The sequence below is a fragment of the Lytechinus variegatus genome, chromosome 8, assembly GCF_018143015.1.
Source record: "Lytechinus variegatus isolate NC3 chromosome 8, Lvar_3.0, whole genome shotgun sequence".
Classification (NCBI taxonomy): domain Eukaryota; kingdom Metazoa; phylum Echinodermata; class Echinoidea; order Temnopleuroida; family Toxopneustidae; genus Lytechinus; species Lytechinus variegatus.
Genome location: NC_054747.1, coordinates 8,696,589 through 8,717,772, shown reverse-complemented (window position 1 = coordinate 8,717,772; position 21,184 = coordinate 8,696,589). Strand labels below are relative to the sequence as shown.

General features: G+C 36.9%; 1 protein-coding gene across 1 annotated transcript in view; it reads right to left on the bottom strand.

Annotated features, from left to right (window-relative positions):
- Positions 1 to 18,560, bottom strand: part of LOC121419931 — a 39,871-nt gene extending 21,311 nt beyond the window's left edge. The window contains exons 1-6 of the mRNA XM_041614417.1: positions 18,287 to 18,560; positions 16,254 to 16,316; positions 14,994 to 15,050; positions 4,678 to 4,734; positions 3,470 to 3,578; positions 198 to 1,304 (exon numbers count right to left, since the gene is read on the bottom strand). Coding sequence (XP_041470351.1) covers positions 198 to 1,304; positions 3,470 to 3,578; positions 4,678 to 4,734; positions 14,994 to 15,050; positions 16,254 to 16,295 — 1,372 coding nt within the window. The 5' untranslated portion in view covers positions 16,296 to 16,316; positions 18,287 to 18,560. The remainder of the gene's footprint in view (positions 1 to 197; positions 1,305 to 3,469; positions 3,579 to 4,677; positions 4,735 to 14,993; positions 15,051 to 16,253; positions 16,317 to 18,286) is intronic.
- Positions 18,561 to 21,184: the final 2,624 nt, after the last annotated feature.

Below are 21,184 nucleotides of genomic sequence, written 5' to 3'. Positions count from 1 at the left end.
CAAGTATAGTTATTATTATACAAGAAATCCATGCAGCCCTGCAGAAGAAAATTCCCAGTAACTCCAATTGTTAGATTTAACTCTTTTCTATACATAATATAAAGCATTGTAAATAGTAATGATTTAAATGAAGGTAAATTTGAATAAATCACTATTTATCTGGTAATCATGATGAAGAACAATCAATATCAACCCACCTATGGCAGATGTCTTGAGTGATTGAGAGGAGGCTTTGTCCAACTTGGAAGGTATCCCTGCACCCTCCTGGGATTCTACAAATGATTCCTGACTCGTCTGATTTTCAGTCACTTTGACATTAGGATACAACTCCGAAAGCTTGTTCCTGTCAGATTCGGAAAGTGGGTTTTCTGAGCCAACGAACCTGATTTCCCGCAGTGTACCAAGTTCCTTCGGGGACTTACTTTCAGACTGACCGAAATCAATCTTGCAACTGACAAGTGTAAGAACAGTAACATCTTTAAGGTCACTAGTTGTAAGATCAATCAACTCAGTTATGGGTACAGCCGCTGATGCTCCTTTAATTTGCAACCCACAATCTGAAGATGTTCGGGACCATTCAACACTCTCCAATACTACGTTTCCTAGCTGTACACTTTCTACTTTGACAAACTTCAAACCAGGATTCACGTCATATAGCAAGTATTTTATCAGTTGAAGTGTATAGTGCTCTTCACGCCAACGAGATTCAAGATGGATATCAGTCAAAAAAGGTAGTTTACACGCTTTGATGGTTGTGCTTGACTTGCCCCATTGGAAAGCTTTACGGCTTTTGATGAAGAGTGATTCTATGTTTTGACAGGCAGAAGAAAGGGAGAGGAAGATGGTCTCCAGAGTGACGAAGTCTCTTGAGTGTCCGTTCCACAAGTCTAATTCTACCTGTCTCCAGGAAGACAGTGGGGGGTCGGAATGGTATTTCCGAGTGTGTGTGAAATCTCTACTATCGCAAGATAGCTCAAGACTCTTTGCATTTGGAAAACAATCACTGAGAGTCGATAGGATTGGTGCATCCGGGGATCTGGATTTGATGTAGCTAATGTAAACGGTGAGGACTGATCTCATTGGAATGAAAGGTCTGGTGTCATGTGCAGGAATATACCAATCGAAACTATAACAGTCAATGATAATATGTTGCACTGCTTGGCACAATGGAACCAATGCAGAGATAACTTCGTTTAATTCAGGTGAAACTATGTCTTCAAATTCTAAACAAGTTTCATCGCCACCGATAGTCCAAGACATAGACCCAGTTTCTTCCTTTCCATATCTTATAACAGAGAACTCGGCTGAAAAGAAATTCATAACATAGTATTTATCAGGAACACTCATTTGAGCTAGGATTTAATGAAAAAGTAATAAATGAATAATTCCACTAATGCGTTAGTCATGTTAGTTTATGGTATTGATATCAACCTACAGACGGGTAGACAGGGTAATACACTGGAACGTGTTAAAGTTCATATGTAACAACCCTGCGACACAATTAGATTTTATTTCCATTCCAGCCGTGTGTTTTATTAAGCCGTTCGCGTGAATTATGTAACTCTTTACGCAGGCATGGACCATGTTCTTGTGGGGCTAAATCATCTACAAAGGGACATCATTTAGCAAACGACCCCTAATTCATTTCTCTTGAAAGAATCTCTTATTCTATCTTTGCTATATGTTAGACCGGCATGGTCAAAATACACAATCACTCTAGAGTGTTCCACTAAAATAGTGGAATTGTATATTCATTTGCATTTTCCTTAGGGTTTCAGTTCAATACACTGCTAAAATAATAATCCATTGGAGAATTATCATTTTTGAGGCTTATGTATATTTTAACCACATGACCTTCTGTGATGATCATGCATACATGTAAGAAAAGAAAACCCATTAATCATGTTAATAGGACAACTCTTTTTTATAATCTTTTTCCCCTCCACAGTGATTTTATTGGCAATCAAAAATCAATAGATACAGAGTACAACTGTACATGTTGCAACAGCGCAATGAGGTATTATGTAAGTCACCGGTAACCTAACGACTAAGTCACCAGGGGCCCGTTTCTCAACACATGGACAAGATAGTCATATCTTTATCCACCAACCACGGAGTTAGTTCCAATCTTACTGAACCTGTTTCACGAAAGGCTTCCTGACTTTTTTGTTTGTTTTTTGTTTTAAATCATATTTATTTCTTCCTCATATCACATATAAAATATATATATATAACATGACATCATTAAAACTTAATTGTTTCAAGTTTACACATAAACATTTTAACATGGTAAGAAAAGGAATATATATGAACTTCAAATGTAAACTTAAAATTAATCTGCTCACATTTCTTTAACAACTTATAATCACGAAGGGATAAATACAGAACAGAATCCGGGTACAACAGCAAAAATCTAAATTACGGAAATAAACTTATAATCTGTATATAAAACTCAAGTTAAGATTCTCCATACTCTTCAATCAAACTGATTAATGAGGAAGTTATATAAAAAAAAACATACACACAACTAGAATACCTTGATATCGATATTATCGGTAAAAAGAGCCAACGGGGCGTAGCCTTAGTCACAAAATAGCGTAATTTTCAAAAAGGTACATGTAAATTATGACAAATTGCAAATATTGTGAAGAATTGGGAAATACGTAATACATAACGGTTTTCTTTGTAAAATTATGATAATTATACGGTCTTTAACGATTCCAAACATCATACACACAAAAGAAAAAATTTTGATACCGAAACTTACGATTTGACAAATTCTATGCATAAATTAGAGATAGAATTTATCAAAATGTTATAATAGGGGTCTGAAAACGACAAATACGAGTTTAGTTATGGATGGCCTGACGTGTAGAATCTTCATCGATTAAATTATTTTACTATTTCAAAATAAATGGTTTTGTGACGTTTTACCGACAGCTTTTATAGTTTCTTTTCATTACAATGATCATTGAATGCATTATCCCACTTGTTTTGTAATGTAATTTCAACCTCTGTGATTGATTACGTAAGATTATAATTTTAAAATGTCTAGGCACTTTTGCATGTCATAGTCTACCCCCCGTGATGCCACTACGTCATTAAGAAAGAAGTTAAGACAGGTTCGGAGGTGTCATAAATATTTGGTGAGGTTGTTGTACCCGATCTTGGTAAAGAGGGCTTCGTGAAACAGTTAGCGGACAAGTAGCTCACTATCTCCGATTTAGTCAAGAAGTTAGACTTATGACGGTGTTGAGAAACGGGCCCCAGGAGCTAAGGACTGTACACCAAAGCAGACTGGCATGGTGTCACTAAGATAAGGAGTATCCGTCAGGACACGAAGAGTACAGAGGACAACTCTTGATTTACACAATGAAGTTAGACGTACATCATTGGTACATGGTTGGGCTGTAAACATGCTGCATGATTTTCTCTTACTTTCAATCCAGTCTAATATTAATCCACTTACCAGTATTTATTTTAAGCTTTGGTCTGGAAAATCGATACTGATGCCAGTGAAACCTATCAATTAAACGCAGTCTCCGTGTGTCCAGAAGGGCGCTGTTTAACTCTCTTGGCTGTATATAATGTATATAGAAATCATTTTAAATCACTAGAAAAACAAATTCTTACTGTCGAAACTATTGCTGGCACAAACATGAGGCCCAAAAGGAATCTCTAAAAAGAAAAAAAAATACACTCTCTATGTTTCTAATACCATCGATATCAAGTAGATATACAAAGCTAGCAGCAACAGACAACAAGCCCATCTATCGCGTTATTTGACTTAGATTTGTTTAACCTGATAATAGCTTTAGATTTTACATCGGTCACCAACTTATTTTTAAAACTTTTCTACCATTGGACTTTGCCTGACATATTGTTATGATCATTATGCTGCACTTTAAATTCTGAGCGCCAAGCATAAAGGGTGAAGGTATCATTCTTTTCGGTTACATTCAGTTGAAGATTAACCCACTCGTGTTCTTGCGTCGTCGGTAAGGTGAGCACTCTAGCATTGTGCCCTCATGCCCATAGTGACCGGGTCAGGCCAAGCACTACTTTCCATTTCCCCATTGACTCGTTAGTTAAAAATGAAATGTGAAAAATCACCAAAAATAACCGTTTATAATGACACCATCAAACCTTTACCATTTTGTAGCTCACCTACCGGGCTTACCTAATATCCTTCAAATGCTAAGAATATTACATGGTATGTTTATCCACATTTTCGCGCTTCGTGGGCTGAAACCCGGACTACATGCAACGCTGGTTGCAGTCACAGTGTTCATGGGGTTTCTTGGGCCACTAATAAAATTCGCATAAAATCTACCAGGGACAAATTATTGGTCTGAACTGATCCAGTAGTGATATTTTTTTATGCACGTATAAAAAATGTTCACATATGCATCATTGATTTTATCTAAATATTTTTCTAACCATTACGACAACTTTGGTAAATGGTCTAGGAGAAACATCTATATTGTAATGATTGGTTCATGTGAATGAAACTACATGTATAATTTCTTTAGGAACTAATACTTTAAGTTCTTTTGAGAAAATGAATTAAGATTTTATTTTTTAAAAAGCAGATATTTTGTACTCCGAATGTGTCAATGCGTTTTCATGATTTGAATAAAAAGAAATGGTATCAAGTATTACTAATGTCAAACGTACAAACTTGAATTCTATCGTTGAATCGCGTCGCAGCTTACGTTCTGTCAGCTCTTTGACCTGAAAATTAAATAATAAATACATGTTATTGGAAAAAATCTTAACAATATAGACTACAGATAAAATTCTGGCCAAAACAACATATGGTCATAATTCAGTTTTCGTTTCAGACTAAATCATGAAGATACCAGGCAGTATAGAGGGGTCCACACAATACAAGTTAGAGGGGTCCACACAATACAAGCACTTCTTTTTAGTGGATCCCTCCATTTTCTCAGAATTTTATTTTATAATGGTTATGATATTTTGCTTATATATATTACTATGTTTTGTTTTCTTCCTACTTATAGATGAATATCATATACTGTACATGCCTGAATTTATTTTATCTGTATGTAACTATTTTGACCTCATTACTTTGTTCTTCTGTTGAAAATGAAATAAATTAATAAATAAATATGTTGATATTTTATAAATTGTAATTGTATATTTTCCTTCCACTTACAATAAGGACAACTCGGTTTTGGAGGATCGAATTAGGCTAAAAATCTTGGACTTTTGAAAAATCGTTCAAGGCGAGACAATTTTTTTTAGAACCATGCATAAGTATTTACCGATGCATGGCTGGCCATGCGTCGGTAAATACTTATGCATGAGAGGGTGAGCGAAGCGAGCCATTTGTAGACTTAGTCTGCTATGTAGAATCGTTGAATCAGCTGTGGGCACACACTGCAGATGTGGGTCTACATTTGTAGACTATGCGCGACCATGGGGTCTCGAAAAGCACCCTAAACAAGTATTTTCCATATTCTGAAAATGCACCCCTTAACAAGTATTGGCGTGTGAAACCCTATCCTTAACAAGTATTGGAAACAAAACGATACTCTTGGTAAGTATTCCCTGAATTGAACACCTAAACAAGTACAGCGATATTTTAATTGTTATATGTCACGGACGTCGATTTTACCTATACCTACATGATTGGGTTTAGTACGTCCCCACCTCCCACACCTCGCGCAAATCGGACTCTAACAACGTAGTGTTGACTGTTGGGGCAAAAAGTGCATCCTTTAAAAAACTTTTAAGTCTTTATATACCCTCGCAAATTTGTCACTAAACACGTACCTTTCCTTGTAAAATAGATACCCCTCATGATTTTGGTGTTTTTGACACCCTTATTTCGTTACATACTTTACGTGGCCTATCTTGAAAAAGGCATCCTTTTTACGTGTTTTTTTTTTGGGGGGGGTCGTGCATGGTATCCACTTGTCAATGTAAGTGGCCCCCGGGGTGTCACTTAAAATTAGGAAATAAGTCTCAAAACCCAATTTTCTTTTCATCATCTTATAATTTGAACAAATACAATTTGACCATGTTGCTGCATGCCAATCTTTTTCGGACATATCCTTCAAACGCAACTTCATGGTGTTTAGAAACCAATCAGTCCCAATTCCCTTCCCATGTGATACCAACATCCAAATCGTGCTTTGTCCTCCTCACCTGTCACGATTCTGAGCCAAATCCAATCATTCTACATCTAATGAAGCCCCCAGTTTCTCCATATGCCACGACATCTGGAGTGCATTTTAATATTTACCCGTAAAATTGTTCTCACAAATTTTCTGTAAAATTTTCAATATTAGCAATATCTTTATAGTTTCATACTTCACACCCATACGTCATTATTGGTAAAATCATTCTATCAACTTATTTACACTGTATATCAATGGACAGGTGTAATCTTTTTGCTTTTACTAATTCATTGTACAAAGTTTTCCTTGCCTTTATATCTTTATATCATTGAGTGAGGTTACAGATACTTGATCATGATCTATGTTCCTATTGCCAGTCTCTCTAAAGTTTTCATCAAAATCAGACAAGTCAACTGAAGCCACAACTTTGTTTTTTGTGTTTGTGTATTCCCCTGACTTCAAAAAGAACCAATATTGAGCTGGAACATTATTTCTTAATAGTCAGTTCCAGATTTGAGAAAAGTAGACTGCCTTAGGCAAATCCTGTTAATGCTGAATCGAGAAGTGTTTTAGCATAAATTGAGGGCGCTGAATCAGAATTTGCTGCTTGCCAACCTTGATTTTGATGTTAAAAATCCTCAAATTGGCGAAAACAATATGGCCGCCATTCTACACCCTTTTTCGCTCTATTCTGAACCCCAAAACTTGTAACAAAAATGCTTGTCAACGGTTTTTTGTACTATTTGATCGCAGGAATAACATACTTGTACTAAAAATCTACCAAAATCTGGATCCTGGGCTCCGTAACACAAAGATTAGCGATCAATCGCTAAATGATCTGACCAATCAATGTCAATGTTACACGCGCATTTGGTTTAAAATACTGACCAGGAACCAATCAGTGTGGTTCTTTCATATTTGCAATCCATCGCAAACCTTTGTGTTACGGAGCCCAGAAAAGAGGTTATTTTCAAGATTGCGTCCAAGATGGCCGCCATTAACTGAAAATTCAAATAACTGACACTATATCTACCCTAAACATCTTTTTCGGTGCATACATGTATTCAATGGTGAAGGGGGTAAAAGGAAAGAGTGTATACTTCAGCACTCCTGGCTACATGTACCTGAAAATCTAAGATTGCGTAAAAATGGCTGCCCTGGCCTAAAAATTCACAATTCATTTATTACATATCTTAATGTATTTTAAATGGGTTTTATTCATTGGTGATTTCAAGGGTCAAGAAGTAAACTGGTACAAGATACATGGACAGTCAACGATCCACTACGTCCAAAAATCCAAGATCTATAAACCCTAAACCCGAGATACATGTAATTTGTTTAATATCTGCCTTGGGAATATAATGTTGGTCTCTTACCCATGGATTAATGGGTCAAGAAATATGTTTGGACAAATATAAACAAAGACCGTCTATGGTCCTCCATGTCCAAAAATCCCAGATGGTTTGCAAAATTGGAGTATAAAATGTCTGTCGTTAATTACAAACCGACACAATTTGTTTAATAACCGCCTGGAGAATATGACTTTTTAGTGTAACCCATGGTTTAAAAGGTGAAGTAGTACATTGGGACAAGACACAAGAACAGCTAGTGGTTAAAGTATGTCCAAAATTGTCAAGTAATGCATTAAGGATAAGTTACAAGGGCAATCAATGGTCCTGTATGGTTAAAAATCCAAGATGGTTTCCAAGAAAGGAGTCTAAAATTACTGCTGATACTTAAAAATTGACATAATCCATTTAGAATCCATCTGAAAGATATGATTTTGTTGTCTACACTATGGTTTCAAGGGTGAATACTACTTTTTTATTAGTTACAATAGTATGAAGCTGTCCATTTTGCCTATTACTCAAAGATGGCTTTCAAAATCAGGAATTTATGGAACTTAAATAGGTGAAATTATACCTTATTTTTTTAAGTTTGTTTTTTCGGGTGTTTACTGATTGTGTTGCACCACCATTTGATTATGTCACTAACTCTTGTAAACAATATTTTCATGTGTCTGAAAAACATGAGTCTTAAAAACAGAGACACCAAAAATAGTGGCACTAGATGGGATAGAATGTATTGTCATTTTTATATCAATGGTGGCCAATTCGAATGTGAATTCTGGAGCGTTCTTCAATTTGTTGACAAAATGGACAACAGTGTATCCCTGTAATACGTCTTTACCTATATTTGACTCTTTGACATCATGAGAAAGACACAAATATGCATCTAGATAGATAGTATATGAACTTTGCAGCCACATTTTCCTTTTTAATCAGCAGCTATTTTTAAAGCCATCTTATTTTTCTGCAAAACTGCACCATTGATGAACCTTGAGATTTTTCCAATGTAATTTTCCCCTTTGGAACCATGATTCTTTATGCTTAATTTTTTTTCTCGGTAGACCCCAAAGTTGTTTCTACCGGGTAGATATCATATTATATGAATTTGGACCATTTCAAAGTTACTACTTCCATTAGAGACGCTATTTTAGAAGGTAATCTTGAATTCTCTGACACACTCACTGAGGTTACACTTCGTAATTCCGAAGCTTCGTAATTCCGAAGGGTCTTTATTCCGAAGGTTCGTAATTCCGAAACACGTAAATTGCCTATACCTCGATTTCGTTAATCCGAAAACGAAAAAGGGTTCGTTAATCCGAACATTTGTGGCGTAATTCCGACGGTTCGTTATTCCGAAGGTTCGATAATCCGAAAACGAAATAAGGTTCGTTGTTCCGAAGGTTCGTTAATCCGAAAACGAAATAAGGTTCGTTGTTCCGAAGGTTCGTTTATCCGAAAACGAAATAAGGTTCGTTGTTCCGAAGGTTCGTTGATCCGAAAACGAAATAAGGTTCGTTTTTCCGAAGGTTCGTTAATCCGAAAGCGAAACAAGGTTCGTTGATCCGAAAACGTAATAAGGTTCGTTTTTCCGAAGGTTCGTTAATCCGAAAGCGAAATAAGGTTCGTTAATCCGAAAACGAAATAAGGTTCGTTAATCCGAAAACAAAATAAGGTTCGTTAATACGAAATATAAAAAGCGGGAAAGCAGAGGCAGAGGCAAGGGGAGGGGGGGGGGCGGGGGACACTGTTGCCGTTCAATTATTATGAGGATGGGAAGGCAAGGGCGGCCGAACGAATTTTCGTTGGGAGGTAAAGCCAAAAAATGAAACTCATACGTCAAAATGGGCACTTTGGTGATAGTTTTACCTTAAGATTATCATCTGCTTGAAGTCATTGTGTGTTTGATAGTGATTAAGTAGAGAAAAACTATGTTGAAGTGACTTCTTATTATGGCAAAATGTATATTTAGGCTTTATTTTTCGGGAGAGAGTATAATGAGCGAGCGGCTTGGTAAAACAAATTCAAAGGTGAAGTTGTAAAACGTTTTGGGGGTCAATTATTCTTAAAATGGCATTATTGCGAGGTGTTGCGAGCGTGAATCACAAGCTAAAACTTTAGGGTATTTCAATAAAAAATGAAAATAAGTTTTTAAAAATCCGAGCAGATTTCTGCTGTCATTAAAAAGATGTGCATCTAACTAAAGAATTAACACGAGCGCAAAACGCGAGCTTAAACATACTGACCAGAAAAGGAACCTGTTAAAGAAAGCATTTAGTGACCTCTTTAGGGTGCATATTTCACCAATCGAATGAGAGTGCGAAGCGCAAGCTGAAAATTTGCAATATTCCAGCCTGAAAACTTAACTTAACTTGTATACTTTAAAAAGATTATTTCATTTCGAAAAAACATGAAAAACGGCATATTTATTTTTGAAAAAGGAACTTTCCCATTTTGGAAAATATTAATTTCCCTGTTTTTTATTTCATTTTTGGGGTCGGTGCAAGTGCCCCCTGCCTCCCTCCCGGCGGATCCAGCTTTCGTCAAATAGGGGGGGGGGCAATTTTTTCAGCCATATTTTCCTCGATCGGCAGCTTAAAGTTGATTTTTGTTTGTTTCTTTGAAAGGGTAGTCCTATTAGTCAATAATTAGCTTTATGTAATAACATGATAAACCCTTTTTTAATAATGCGAGCTATATATTTTTTTAATATGATGGGCAATATGTTTGTGATCTTTAAAACGAGATGCCTATGTAACTAAATTTAGATAATAACTGCGAGCAAGAAGCGCGAACAGAAATTTAAAATATATAACCTCAGACCTGATCTAAAGGGGACATTTTAAGAACTTTTTGCAGTCTTGTAATCATGTCCTGACTCATTATTTGCCTTGAAAGTTTTTTATATTGATTTTAATGATTTACCGGTACCCTTGACGACCTTTTGTAACTATATAACCTGTCTGAATAGACTTTCTAAGTTTCATTAAATATACATATATACCGTAAAAGTTACTACATTTCAAAAACTTAACCTCGGTTAAGATTTGATATTGACTTCGCCGCCGCCAAGGTCATCGCCACTGTCGGAAAAGCGACGTCCATGTCTTGCTTCTGCTAAGCAGGCGAGGAAAACATGGCGGACACGTTAAAGATATCATATTGTGATAATGCCAGCATCGCCCCAAAACTCTCGAACATTTGGCCATATTATTTATCAATCAACAGCTGTGAATCATGGCAGCTATCTTGGAATTAAAGATGGCTGACGAATGACTCGGACGCATTATATTTGCGACCCTGGGTATGAAAAATAACGCATAGACCCCGATTTCTGAATATAATCACCCATAAAATTGTTTAATATAAGAAACTACATTCAAAATGCCGCCATTTTTTTGTTGTTGCTAATTTAAGGATGAAAAAATCGGAATCAAGTTTGGCAAACAGCATTTTTGGATTCAGCACCTCTGAATTACCTTTAAACAATTGATAAATCAGCATTAACACAAAATGCCTAAAGCACTTTTTCTGAGCGCATTTTTTTTATCTGGACCTGACTATAATTTCCGCATTGACCCATTTTGCTCTTTAAAATACAATCTCCTTTTCTCATCAATAAATATCATTTGTTGGCTTCACAAAAATTAGCCTCGGCCGATGAAAGAGAACTGTCACTGCAGCAGTGTGCAGGGAGTTCTTTGCAATTTTAATGCTGTATATATTTTTGATATATGTTGTTTAAATTCATATTCCACTCGATTTTTCATTTTGCATTCTAGCATTTTCTTCATATCTTTCTACATGAGATCGCATAGGGCAGGTTATGTGTTACAGTATAGGTACAGAAAGCTAGTAGTCCGGGGGCTGGGAGAATTTATTCAGCTGATCGGGTACAAAAGGTTTGATGGTCCCAAGATGTTTGCATGACATCAGAGGTCAAGAAAATGTGTTGCTGCCGGGTCACATCCTGAACGGAAGGCCAAGAGGATCCCATTTTTGTCGGCCATCTTGATTTTTCCATGAAAATCAATTATTCTCATATTTTTGCACAAAAAAATGAAAAATATTAAATAAATACGAATTTCACATTGATTTAGACAGTACAAATCGATTGCAATGTTTTCAGGACAGTCCGGTTAATATTTTTTGAAAAAAATATAATAATTTATTCCCAAATTTTCATGTCTTTAGGCAAAAATTTCCATGTGCATTGAAATCTTTCTGTTTTGTCATTAATATCAGCAATCAATGCAAAATATCAGCATTCAACATGAAAGAGAATATATTAACGAGAAAATTGATATGCTTCATGACAGTATTAATGTCTTAACTTGCTTAGATATAGGGAAAATACCTCCAAATGCATTCCCCGATATTGCGATAAAATGACACCAAAAAGCGACCTCCGTCATGAGTCACACTATAGTGATACCGATTTCAATGCGCCCGCTAGCTTGCCTTTCAAAAGAGTACAATGGCCTCAATCGGTCTTGCTCCCCTTTGTTGGTGTGACTAGCACGCATTAATCCATGTAATGAGCGTCGCGAATGAAAAGTGTATATATCATGTATGGCTATGAGGGCAAAAGGCGTTTTTTGGTTTGGTTTTTTTTACATATTTAAAGCAACTTTTATGTTCATGAAACCTCTTGGAAAAGTTAGAGGTAGAATCGCTCTGCATGTCGCAGGCAATTACATTCGGACACCTTCAAACATAGACCCGCAAAAGCCTGTCGAAGGTACCCCACCCTTATCCGATGCTTGACTACTAAAATATTTTAGTATATTTTCTTGAAATCACTTGGAGACGAAAGAGTAGGCTTTTCTCTATCAGCTACATTTAAAAAAGTGAGGGCACAACAAAGCCTACCCTCTAAGGGGGCTGCCCCAAGATTGTTTTTACAAATAGAGTGTAACTATTCGTGGATTGTTTGAATGGGTATTTCAAAATGTATATATTTGTTTTGTTTTCAGTATTTTATCTCGGATTTTGGACCGTGGGATGACAGATAAAATCCACATAAGCCACTCCAAAGTCTGTGAATACATTTCTTTTGGAGTGAGCGTATTTTGACAAAACTCCGTCCGTTTATCGAGGATATAGTGCGGCAGCCACAAGCACCTTTGCTCTTATTTTTTCCGGGGGGGGGGCACTCGACCCAAAAAGTGGTAGGGGTGTGCCGCGGGCGAGACAAAAAAAACGGGGGCCTTGAAGCGGGCTTATTGTAAAAAGGAGGGTCCTCGGAACGGGCTTCTGAACTACAATTTTGTGAAAACGGGGGTCCTTGGAACGGATCAGCAGCGTGTGAGTACGTGCGTACGCACCCCTATGGAACCGGCATGCGTGCATGATGCAGCTAGCGCGGCCTCCGCCGGGTGCGCTCGGGCAGAGACGATGGTCGGACAGCGCTGCGGCTCGGCCGCCGCTTTTCACCAAAATTGCAGCAGATCAATGCAACCGGAACGGCGTAACGAAAAATATGCGAAGCTTAGGAGCGGATTTCTTTCTTCTTTTTTCTCCATAAGAACAAAATGCTATGCCTTGGAGCGGCTTTCTTTGTTTTTTCTCAACTAGGCAAAAATGCTATGCCTTGGAACGGAAATTTGGGTGTACTAAGGGGGTCCCCTCCGGGGCACATACCCACTATGCATTATATAGTGAGTGCCTCCCCCCCCCCCCCCCGGGTATTTTTTATCCTATTCTTCTTATTCAAATAGTTTTCTCTAGTTTCATAGACTAAATAACACATTCTTAAATTGCCACCATAATGATGATGATCATTCTTTTCTTGTGAGTCAGTAATAATAATATACAGAGATATTGCCTACCTAGAGTTTGAATATAACATTTGCTCTCCCCGGCGGAGTTATATTTTTCCCAAGGGATTATATTTTGCCCGAAGCGCGCAAAAATATAGCTTTGTAGGGGAGTCGAAATGTTATTTATTAAAACAATAGACCAGGCAATATCTGTTATGTTATATAGTCTATGTAGATTCGCCATCAGAGATTGAATTCATCATCTGGCTCTAACCCGAAATTCTTGCTACAGCTCTGCTCCATCTACGTCATAATAGAAAATATTTTGAAAATACATCAAGCGCGTTCTTCATGGAATCGACGTGTTAACATTAGGGGTACATCAAAGTAACTTAATACGCAACTTGTAAGCAGCGAGTGACGTCACCTTAGTGAATATAATGCTGCAATTGACAATACAACGCAGTTATATTCACTGAGGTGACGTCAAAACCTGGAATATAACAAATGCAATCCTCGCAGCTATGGTCACGCGATTGCGTATTGACCTATCACTGATTCGAATCTACATAACCTATGTAATATTGATAATTATAACAATAATAGTAATATAGTTATATTTTCCCAGGGTAGCCACTTCTGTTTCGAGGATTGTTCTACCCGCGGGCCCTGTTATTATTACCCCGGCTTTAGCTGAGCTGCCTAGGTGCTCAAGCTTTCAAGGAATTTCTTCCTAACGGGTACCTATTCACCTCACCTGGATTGAGTGCAGCACAATGTGGATGAGTTTCTTGCTGAAGGAAATTACGCTATGGCTGGGATTCGAACCCACGACCCTCTGTTTGAAAGTCAGCAGACTAATCCACTGTGCCACAACGCTCCATTTGGCATAGGCATTTGTCAATTTTGTATCCAAGTTCCATATTTAGTGCTCAATTGTTCAAATATGACTAAGCCTGAAATCTTACTTCGGATAAGATCCCTCACTCAATTACATGCTCAAGCCTAAGTATAGTAAACTCACAATGGCACATCGGTTTACCGATCACGCCACACTCGTCGAGCGGATCGATGCGTTGGAAATTACGTTATATTCTGTTCCATAATTCTTCATGAGGTGTAGTCTGACTAAATAATTGGGTATTTATGTAAAATTTAGTAAGTGCTGGGAAGAAACGCCACAGGGCAGGGTGTTTTCCACGGTGACTCGACATTTGCTCCTGCGACAACTGCTCCAGGTTTAATCTCGACTAACATACAGGCTTAGGGTGAGTGTTGCAACAGGGTCATTCGATTTTTGTGCGGAATTTAGAGAGGAGCAGTTGTCATGGAACCATTTTCCGTGTGTGTTTTATGCGGACATTTTGTTTTAATACTGTGCAAAGCAGTCCTTTTTTAGTTTATACAGATACGAAGCTATAAGCGGGTGGTACGACAATTCTATGATTTCCCAAAGTTATAATGAAAAGAGAGAAAACACGGAGAAAATGAAGGGGCAAATGTACATTATTTGGAAGAGATTGACTCTTCATGTAGTATTATAATATAATGATTAAATAGATCTGTATTTTGGATTTATAATCATGCACTCATTGCCTATCAAGATACACCTGCTTTAGCATTATTGAGATTCCATTAAGAAACTGGAATGTTAACTCTTAGGGATTCGTCCTACCCACATCACTTATTTTTTCTTGATAGCAAAGAATGCATGCTTGAAGGCATATTTACACACATACCTTTGATGGACCAACCACTTCCCTCGATGACTTGTCGAATACCTGTACCCTTTTCAACTGAAAAGGGCATAACAGAAATTAAAATATGCGTTATATATCTTACGCAGCAAGGAAAGTCTAGAAAATTTTGTAATGACTTATCGAAGCGCTATACTGTTATCCTCCACATGCGGGGACAGTAAAATATCAGTCTTATAGATAAATCCGGGGGGGGCACTTACATTGACGAGTGGATACCATGCGCAATCCCAAAAACATGTAAAAGGATGTCTTTTTCACGATAGGACACGTTACGTACATTACATGTACTTGATAAGGGTGTCAAAAACACAAAAATAATGAAAAAAGGGTATCTATTTCGCTAGGAAAATTACGTGTTTAGGGTCAAATTTGCGGGGGTGATAAAACAAAATTAAAATGTTTTATAAAGAATGTACTTTTTGCCCGATCACTTCGTGTTTAGAGTCCGATTTGCGCGAGGTGTAGAAGTGGGGTCGTATTAAACCAAATAAGGTAAAGCCGCGACGACCGAAGGACCCGTAACAATAAAACATTCCTGTACTTGTTTAGGGGTTCATTTCAGGGAATATTTGCCAAGAGTATCGTTTTGTTTTAAATACTTATTAAGGGGTGCATTTTCAGAATATGGAAATTTCGTGTTAAAGTTGTTTTTCGAGACCCCATGGTCGCGCATTGTATCCACTCGTGAATAAAAGTGGCCCCCGCGGGAGATAAATGCCAGTTTTGGCCACGATCTCAAAATGAGTTTTTACATAATCCAATATATTGACCATCAGAGTGTCTGTTTATATGAATAAATAATATGTGCCAAATGATTCTGAAAGAAATTGTGTAATTGCTGAGAAATAAGCAAAATAAGCGCGGACTCGGGCACTTCCGTCGGGTCTCATTTAGTCAAGCAATATATTATATACTGTCCCACGTGTGCCTATCTGTGTTGGCGATCTTCAGTGTGATTCTTTTTCAGCTTATATTTTATGATCACGAAGTTCAGTTTATGCAACTGTACCAGATCTAGATCGACGATGATATAGTAATACTAACCTTGGTTTTACAGACTTTCTCACGAAATCAGTGTTTTACTGCAACTACTGTAATTTAGCTTTAACACAAGCTAAATCCGTATAATCCCCTAATTCGATTACTCCATGTTTTTAATTGATCTTGTTTTGACGGTTTGCATATATCCTTAACCCAAAATGTTCTTTGTTTGAACCAAGGGAGTTGATATCTTTCTACCTTATTTAGCAACGTAGGATCCTCTGTTCGATCGTCGGCCATCTCCGCTATGCAATTGGTGTTCTGCATAAAAAAATGAATAGAAGTGTAGTGTATGATTTTTGTTTTAATTCCCTTAATTTTACATCCTGGACATCTTTTTGATGACTGTTGAAAGGGCTCTGAAATTGTTGTCGAAACATTATACTACTTTGAGGACGGTCTCATATTTCATGTACATGACTGTACACATGTAAATTTGAATTCAGTAATTAATTTGTTTCACTTGACATGAACATTTTTATACGTAATATATACAATGATAATATCAAATAATTACACTCTAAAAAAAATGGTTACCCAGTATTGGGTAAAATGGAGACATGCATGTTGGTTGCTTAAAAATATATTTAGTAAATTTTACCTAATGTTGCGTTAAAATAGCACAATATGGGATAAAATAAAAAGAAACACCCATCAAACATGTTTCGTCTCTTTCTATCCAATATTGAGTATAGCTTTACTCAGCGTTTTAAGAGTCTATAACAATGTATCATAATTGAATTGAATTTATTTCCGTTAAAAACAGATAACAATACATATAAAATGATACATATGAATTGGTAAATAGAAAACGGGAGGATGGCACTACTCAGCATCATCAATCATGGTGCTGCTGGTGACTGGTCTACCGAGGGGTCCTCATTTAGCATAAAAGAAAATTACACAAAAAAAATTATACACAATGTAAAAATAACACTACAGCCACAGTAAGAAATAAAACTAATCGGTCATAATATCTAGCCCCCCCCCCCTCCTACCTTAACACACCCTATATTTCAATGCATAGGAACTGAGCAAGAGAGAATAATGTAATATTATATTATATTAATATTAAAAATAACGGATTAATTTTGAGTATTATTCTGCAAGCTCTATTTTGTAATTTTTGCAATTGTTTGGTACATTTGATGAATCAAAGTTCAAAGAGTACAACGTTGCATACATAGCAAAGTACAACTAAGTTTATTTTCAAACTGATCAAATATTGTCCAAGTCTTCATGCGTGATGAGACGTTTTGTTGTTTTTCCACCAATGGCTGGGAGCAACGCGATTTTCAAATCCTTCCGTTAGCGGACCACGAAGCAAGAACCTTTTGACAGATTTTTTTTTCACTTTGTGTATAAGAGATATATCGATTAACCTATTACCACTCAGTTTTCATAGATTTCCAATTAATTAGAAAAATATATAAGTATACAAATATATATATAACTAAGGCAACTATCTTTAGAACTTCAAAACAGAAGTTTGTGAGCTTTATTGTTGTTTTTTTACAAATTTGAGATACAAGGTTCTAATATCATACCAAATATATGTGGTCACCTACAAGAAAACGTCTCCAACTTCAAAGAGGAAAGGAGTTTATACGGTGTCCCTAGGCAGAGTTGTAACATAATTATGCTGAATTACTTACAGCAAAGTGATATAAGATCTATGAATTGTACTTCACTCTAAATCTTTCGGATTTAAGTGGTGTTGGGGTGTTGCCTGTCCTTACGTTCAGAGTGAGCACAACAATTTAAGGATAATACCTCAGTCAAATTTGCTGTACGGCGAGGCGAAAACAGCCATTTTAACATTTTTTGTACCATGTGTGGTTTGAGCAAAAATAAATAAAGCGGCTGTTTTCGATTCGCCGTAGGAGAAATGTGACATAGCATAAGCTTGGCCTTGCGCTATACTTATCTTCAAGATTGAATCACTAAATCATACACCATTTTCATAAAACTTTAAAATTTATATCAAACATCTTTAAATTAAATCAAACATTCCTCAATTATGGACATCTATATCACCATGACCTTTTCTTTCCAAAGGAAAACAAAGTTTTAATCGCAGCTTAATGGCCTGCTACACTCTGCAAAACTGAAATGTATGAAAATTAAGCACTTAATTTGAATAGGCAACTTTGGGAGATTTGCATTTCAATCATTTCCGTGTTATAAATCTGTTAAAAGTCAGCACAATATAGTAAATGTTGTCCTCTTACCCAAGTTGATTGGCAGCAAAACTATTACAGTCTTCACTCGGAAATGTAACCATAGCAGAACAGTGGCAAGGCCAACAAATGGCACTATAACAGCGTCTTACCAGACAGAAACCTCATCAATTCCATTTAATGTTTTACTTCGCGATCAAAATGGCGCTCGGTAAAGTAGCGACCGCTAAGTTTTGGTGCATTACTGGATAATAGCAAGAACATGATTAGTGCACTCCGAAGCCACCGCCCCATGTACAGGTTTATGATAAATTAGTATTGCACTCAGTGAGAAGGAAATATGAAAAGAAATGACAAGCACTGCTGCACTTATTGAAAAGGATATATGAGAATAAACATCATACTGACAAAGGGACGCTGGCCTGGTATTGTCCAAGAAACCCAGCTCCAAGTTCAATCTATATTGTTAAAGTGAATGAGGGAGAAAATTTTTACAACAGAGACCGTACTGCAGTGAGTTGTGTTGGACACTAGTCAAAGTATACACACTGTAAAACAATTGATAGGGTGTTAAACTGACACCAGTTTGATGTGCTATATACACGTCAATCCCTTAGGCGTCAAAATCATATCCTATACTTTCAACATAACATCAAGGAGGGTTAAAATAGCAACTTAAGGTGCTGTAATGAATTGTACTAAACTAAACACCTATGGATACGTGTTTAACTAACACCGTAATTTTAACACTGGAGTAAAATGACTGGTAAATAAATTTTCCGTTATGCGGTGACACGACAGTTGCTCCGGCGACAATTGTTCCGGCTTTATTTCTTCGAAGACATAGCGTTAGGGTTATGTGGTTGCAATAGGGTTTAATGTTATAGTTTAAGAATAGGTTTAGAATAGGGTATAAAGCGTTAAAGGTCAAGTCCACCCCAGAAAAATCAAACTAGCAAAACGCTGAAAATTTCATCAAAATCGGATGTAAAATAAAAAAGTTTTGACGCTTATTTTTCACAAAACGGTGATATGGACAACTCAAATGAGAAAGTTGATATGTCACTCACTCACTATTTATTTTGTTTCTTATTGTTTGAATTACACAATATTTCATTTCTTACAGATTTGACAGTAAGGACCAACTCGACTGAACCATATAGTTTTTAATCAATGCTAATTCCACATGTTTAGGGGGAAATTAATAGTTTCACTTGACAATGAGGAGAAAAATAGAATATTCCCTTTTCTATATAATGAAATACAAAAGAAGTAGTGGATGACGTCACTAGTCTCCTCATTTGCATACCGACCAGGGCGTGCATATAACTGTTTTGTGATATTAGGCAAAACTTTAAAAACATAGCTTTCTTATTTTACATCCGGCTTTGATGAAATTTTCAGTATTATGCTTTTTGGATTTTTCTCTTTTCATTCAAATCAACTTTTTGTGAGGGTGGACTTGTCCTTTAAATCCAGGGTTGAAATTGGTCATTCCATTAGTGTGGAGCACTTGTCGCCGGAGCAAATGTCATGGAACCCTCTATTTACACCGGTCAGCATGACAACATTAACAATCAATATATGATCAATGTTTGAGGGGTGGGTAATTATAGAGTTTTAATAATGTGATATGCGCTATACAAGAACTGTATATTATTATTATTATCATTATTATCAAAATAGAATACAGACTTTGTAACGCCATGTAGTACATCACTTGCTTAACCACCATGACCACTGCAGATGTCCATTTACTAATTACTAATTAGAAAATTTTAATTGCCAAAACTTCTTATTATTCAACATCGGAATTCTACAGTGCCATAAATGGGTTACAGTCCGATAGGCCTCGGGTCCGATAGGCCGTGGGTCCGATAGTCCGCGGTGTGTGTAAAATTATGATCAGGATATAGTGAGATCCAATGTCATTAAGAGGTCCAAAGGTCAATGATACGAGTCCATGGGGTTCTATAACGATGACCCAATGGACAATCGCCCCCTGACAACTACTTCAAGGAAAATATTATCCCCATATTTTTATCGTCGGGGACTGTTACCCCCCCCCCCCCGGAAATTTACCCTCTAGACGCCAATTACTCCTAGTACGGAACCTTTCAATTGCCATTGACTTGACGATATGGCGAGATACTTTATCTTGCCATGTCGACTAAATAAGCTTATTATGTGCGCATGGCGAGATACGTTATCCTGCCAAGTCCACATTTAAAAATTTATACGTCAACATGTTGAGATATTTTATCTTGCCAAGTCGACTTGTAACAAGTTATATGTCAACATGGTGATATATCGGAATTCTTGCCGGGACTTGTACACTTCATATCTCGCCATGTCGACATATCGACTTGACAAGATAGAATATATCGCCATGTCGAAATAATAAGCTTATTAATTATACATGGCAAAATAAAGCATCACGCCATGTCGTCACGTCCATAGCATTTTAAAGGCTCCGTACTGAGGGTAATTATCCTGGGTAATTGTCTGGAGGGGAAATTTCCGGGGGTAACAGTCCCCGGCGGTAAAAATATCGGGATCATATTTTCTTTGAAGTAGTTGTCAGGGGATGATTGCCCTAATTGGGTTATTGTTTTAGAACCCAGGCGCGGATCCAGGATTTCGTGAGAAAGGAGGCCTAAATTTAACCTGATTCTTGGCGCCCGTGTGTACTTTTCGAAAAATGGCACCAATTCCCTCCCAGCCAGGCTAACTTAAGTGCTTTATATGGATTTTGAATTATCTTATAATCACATTGAAAAAAAGGCAATTAAAGACCACTCTTTTAATGTGTTTTTGAAAAAAAAAACATGAATAAATAATGAAATATCAATGGGAGCGTGAAGCGCGAGCAATTTTTGGGGTTTTCAATTTGGTTCAACTTCTCTCCAGAGTATAGGCCCTACTATTGTGTGAAGGAGAGCTGTTGTT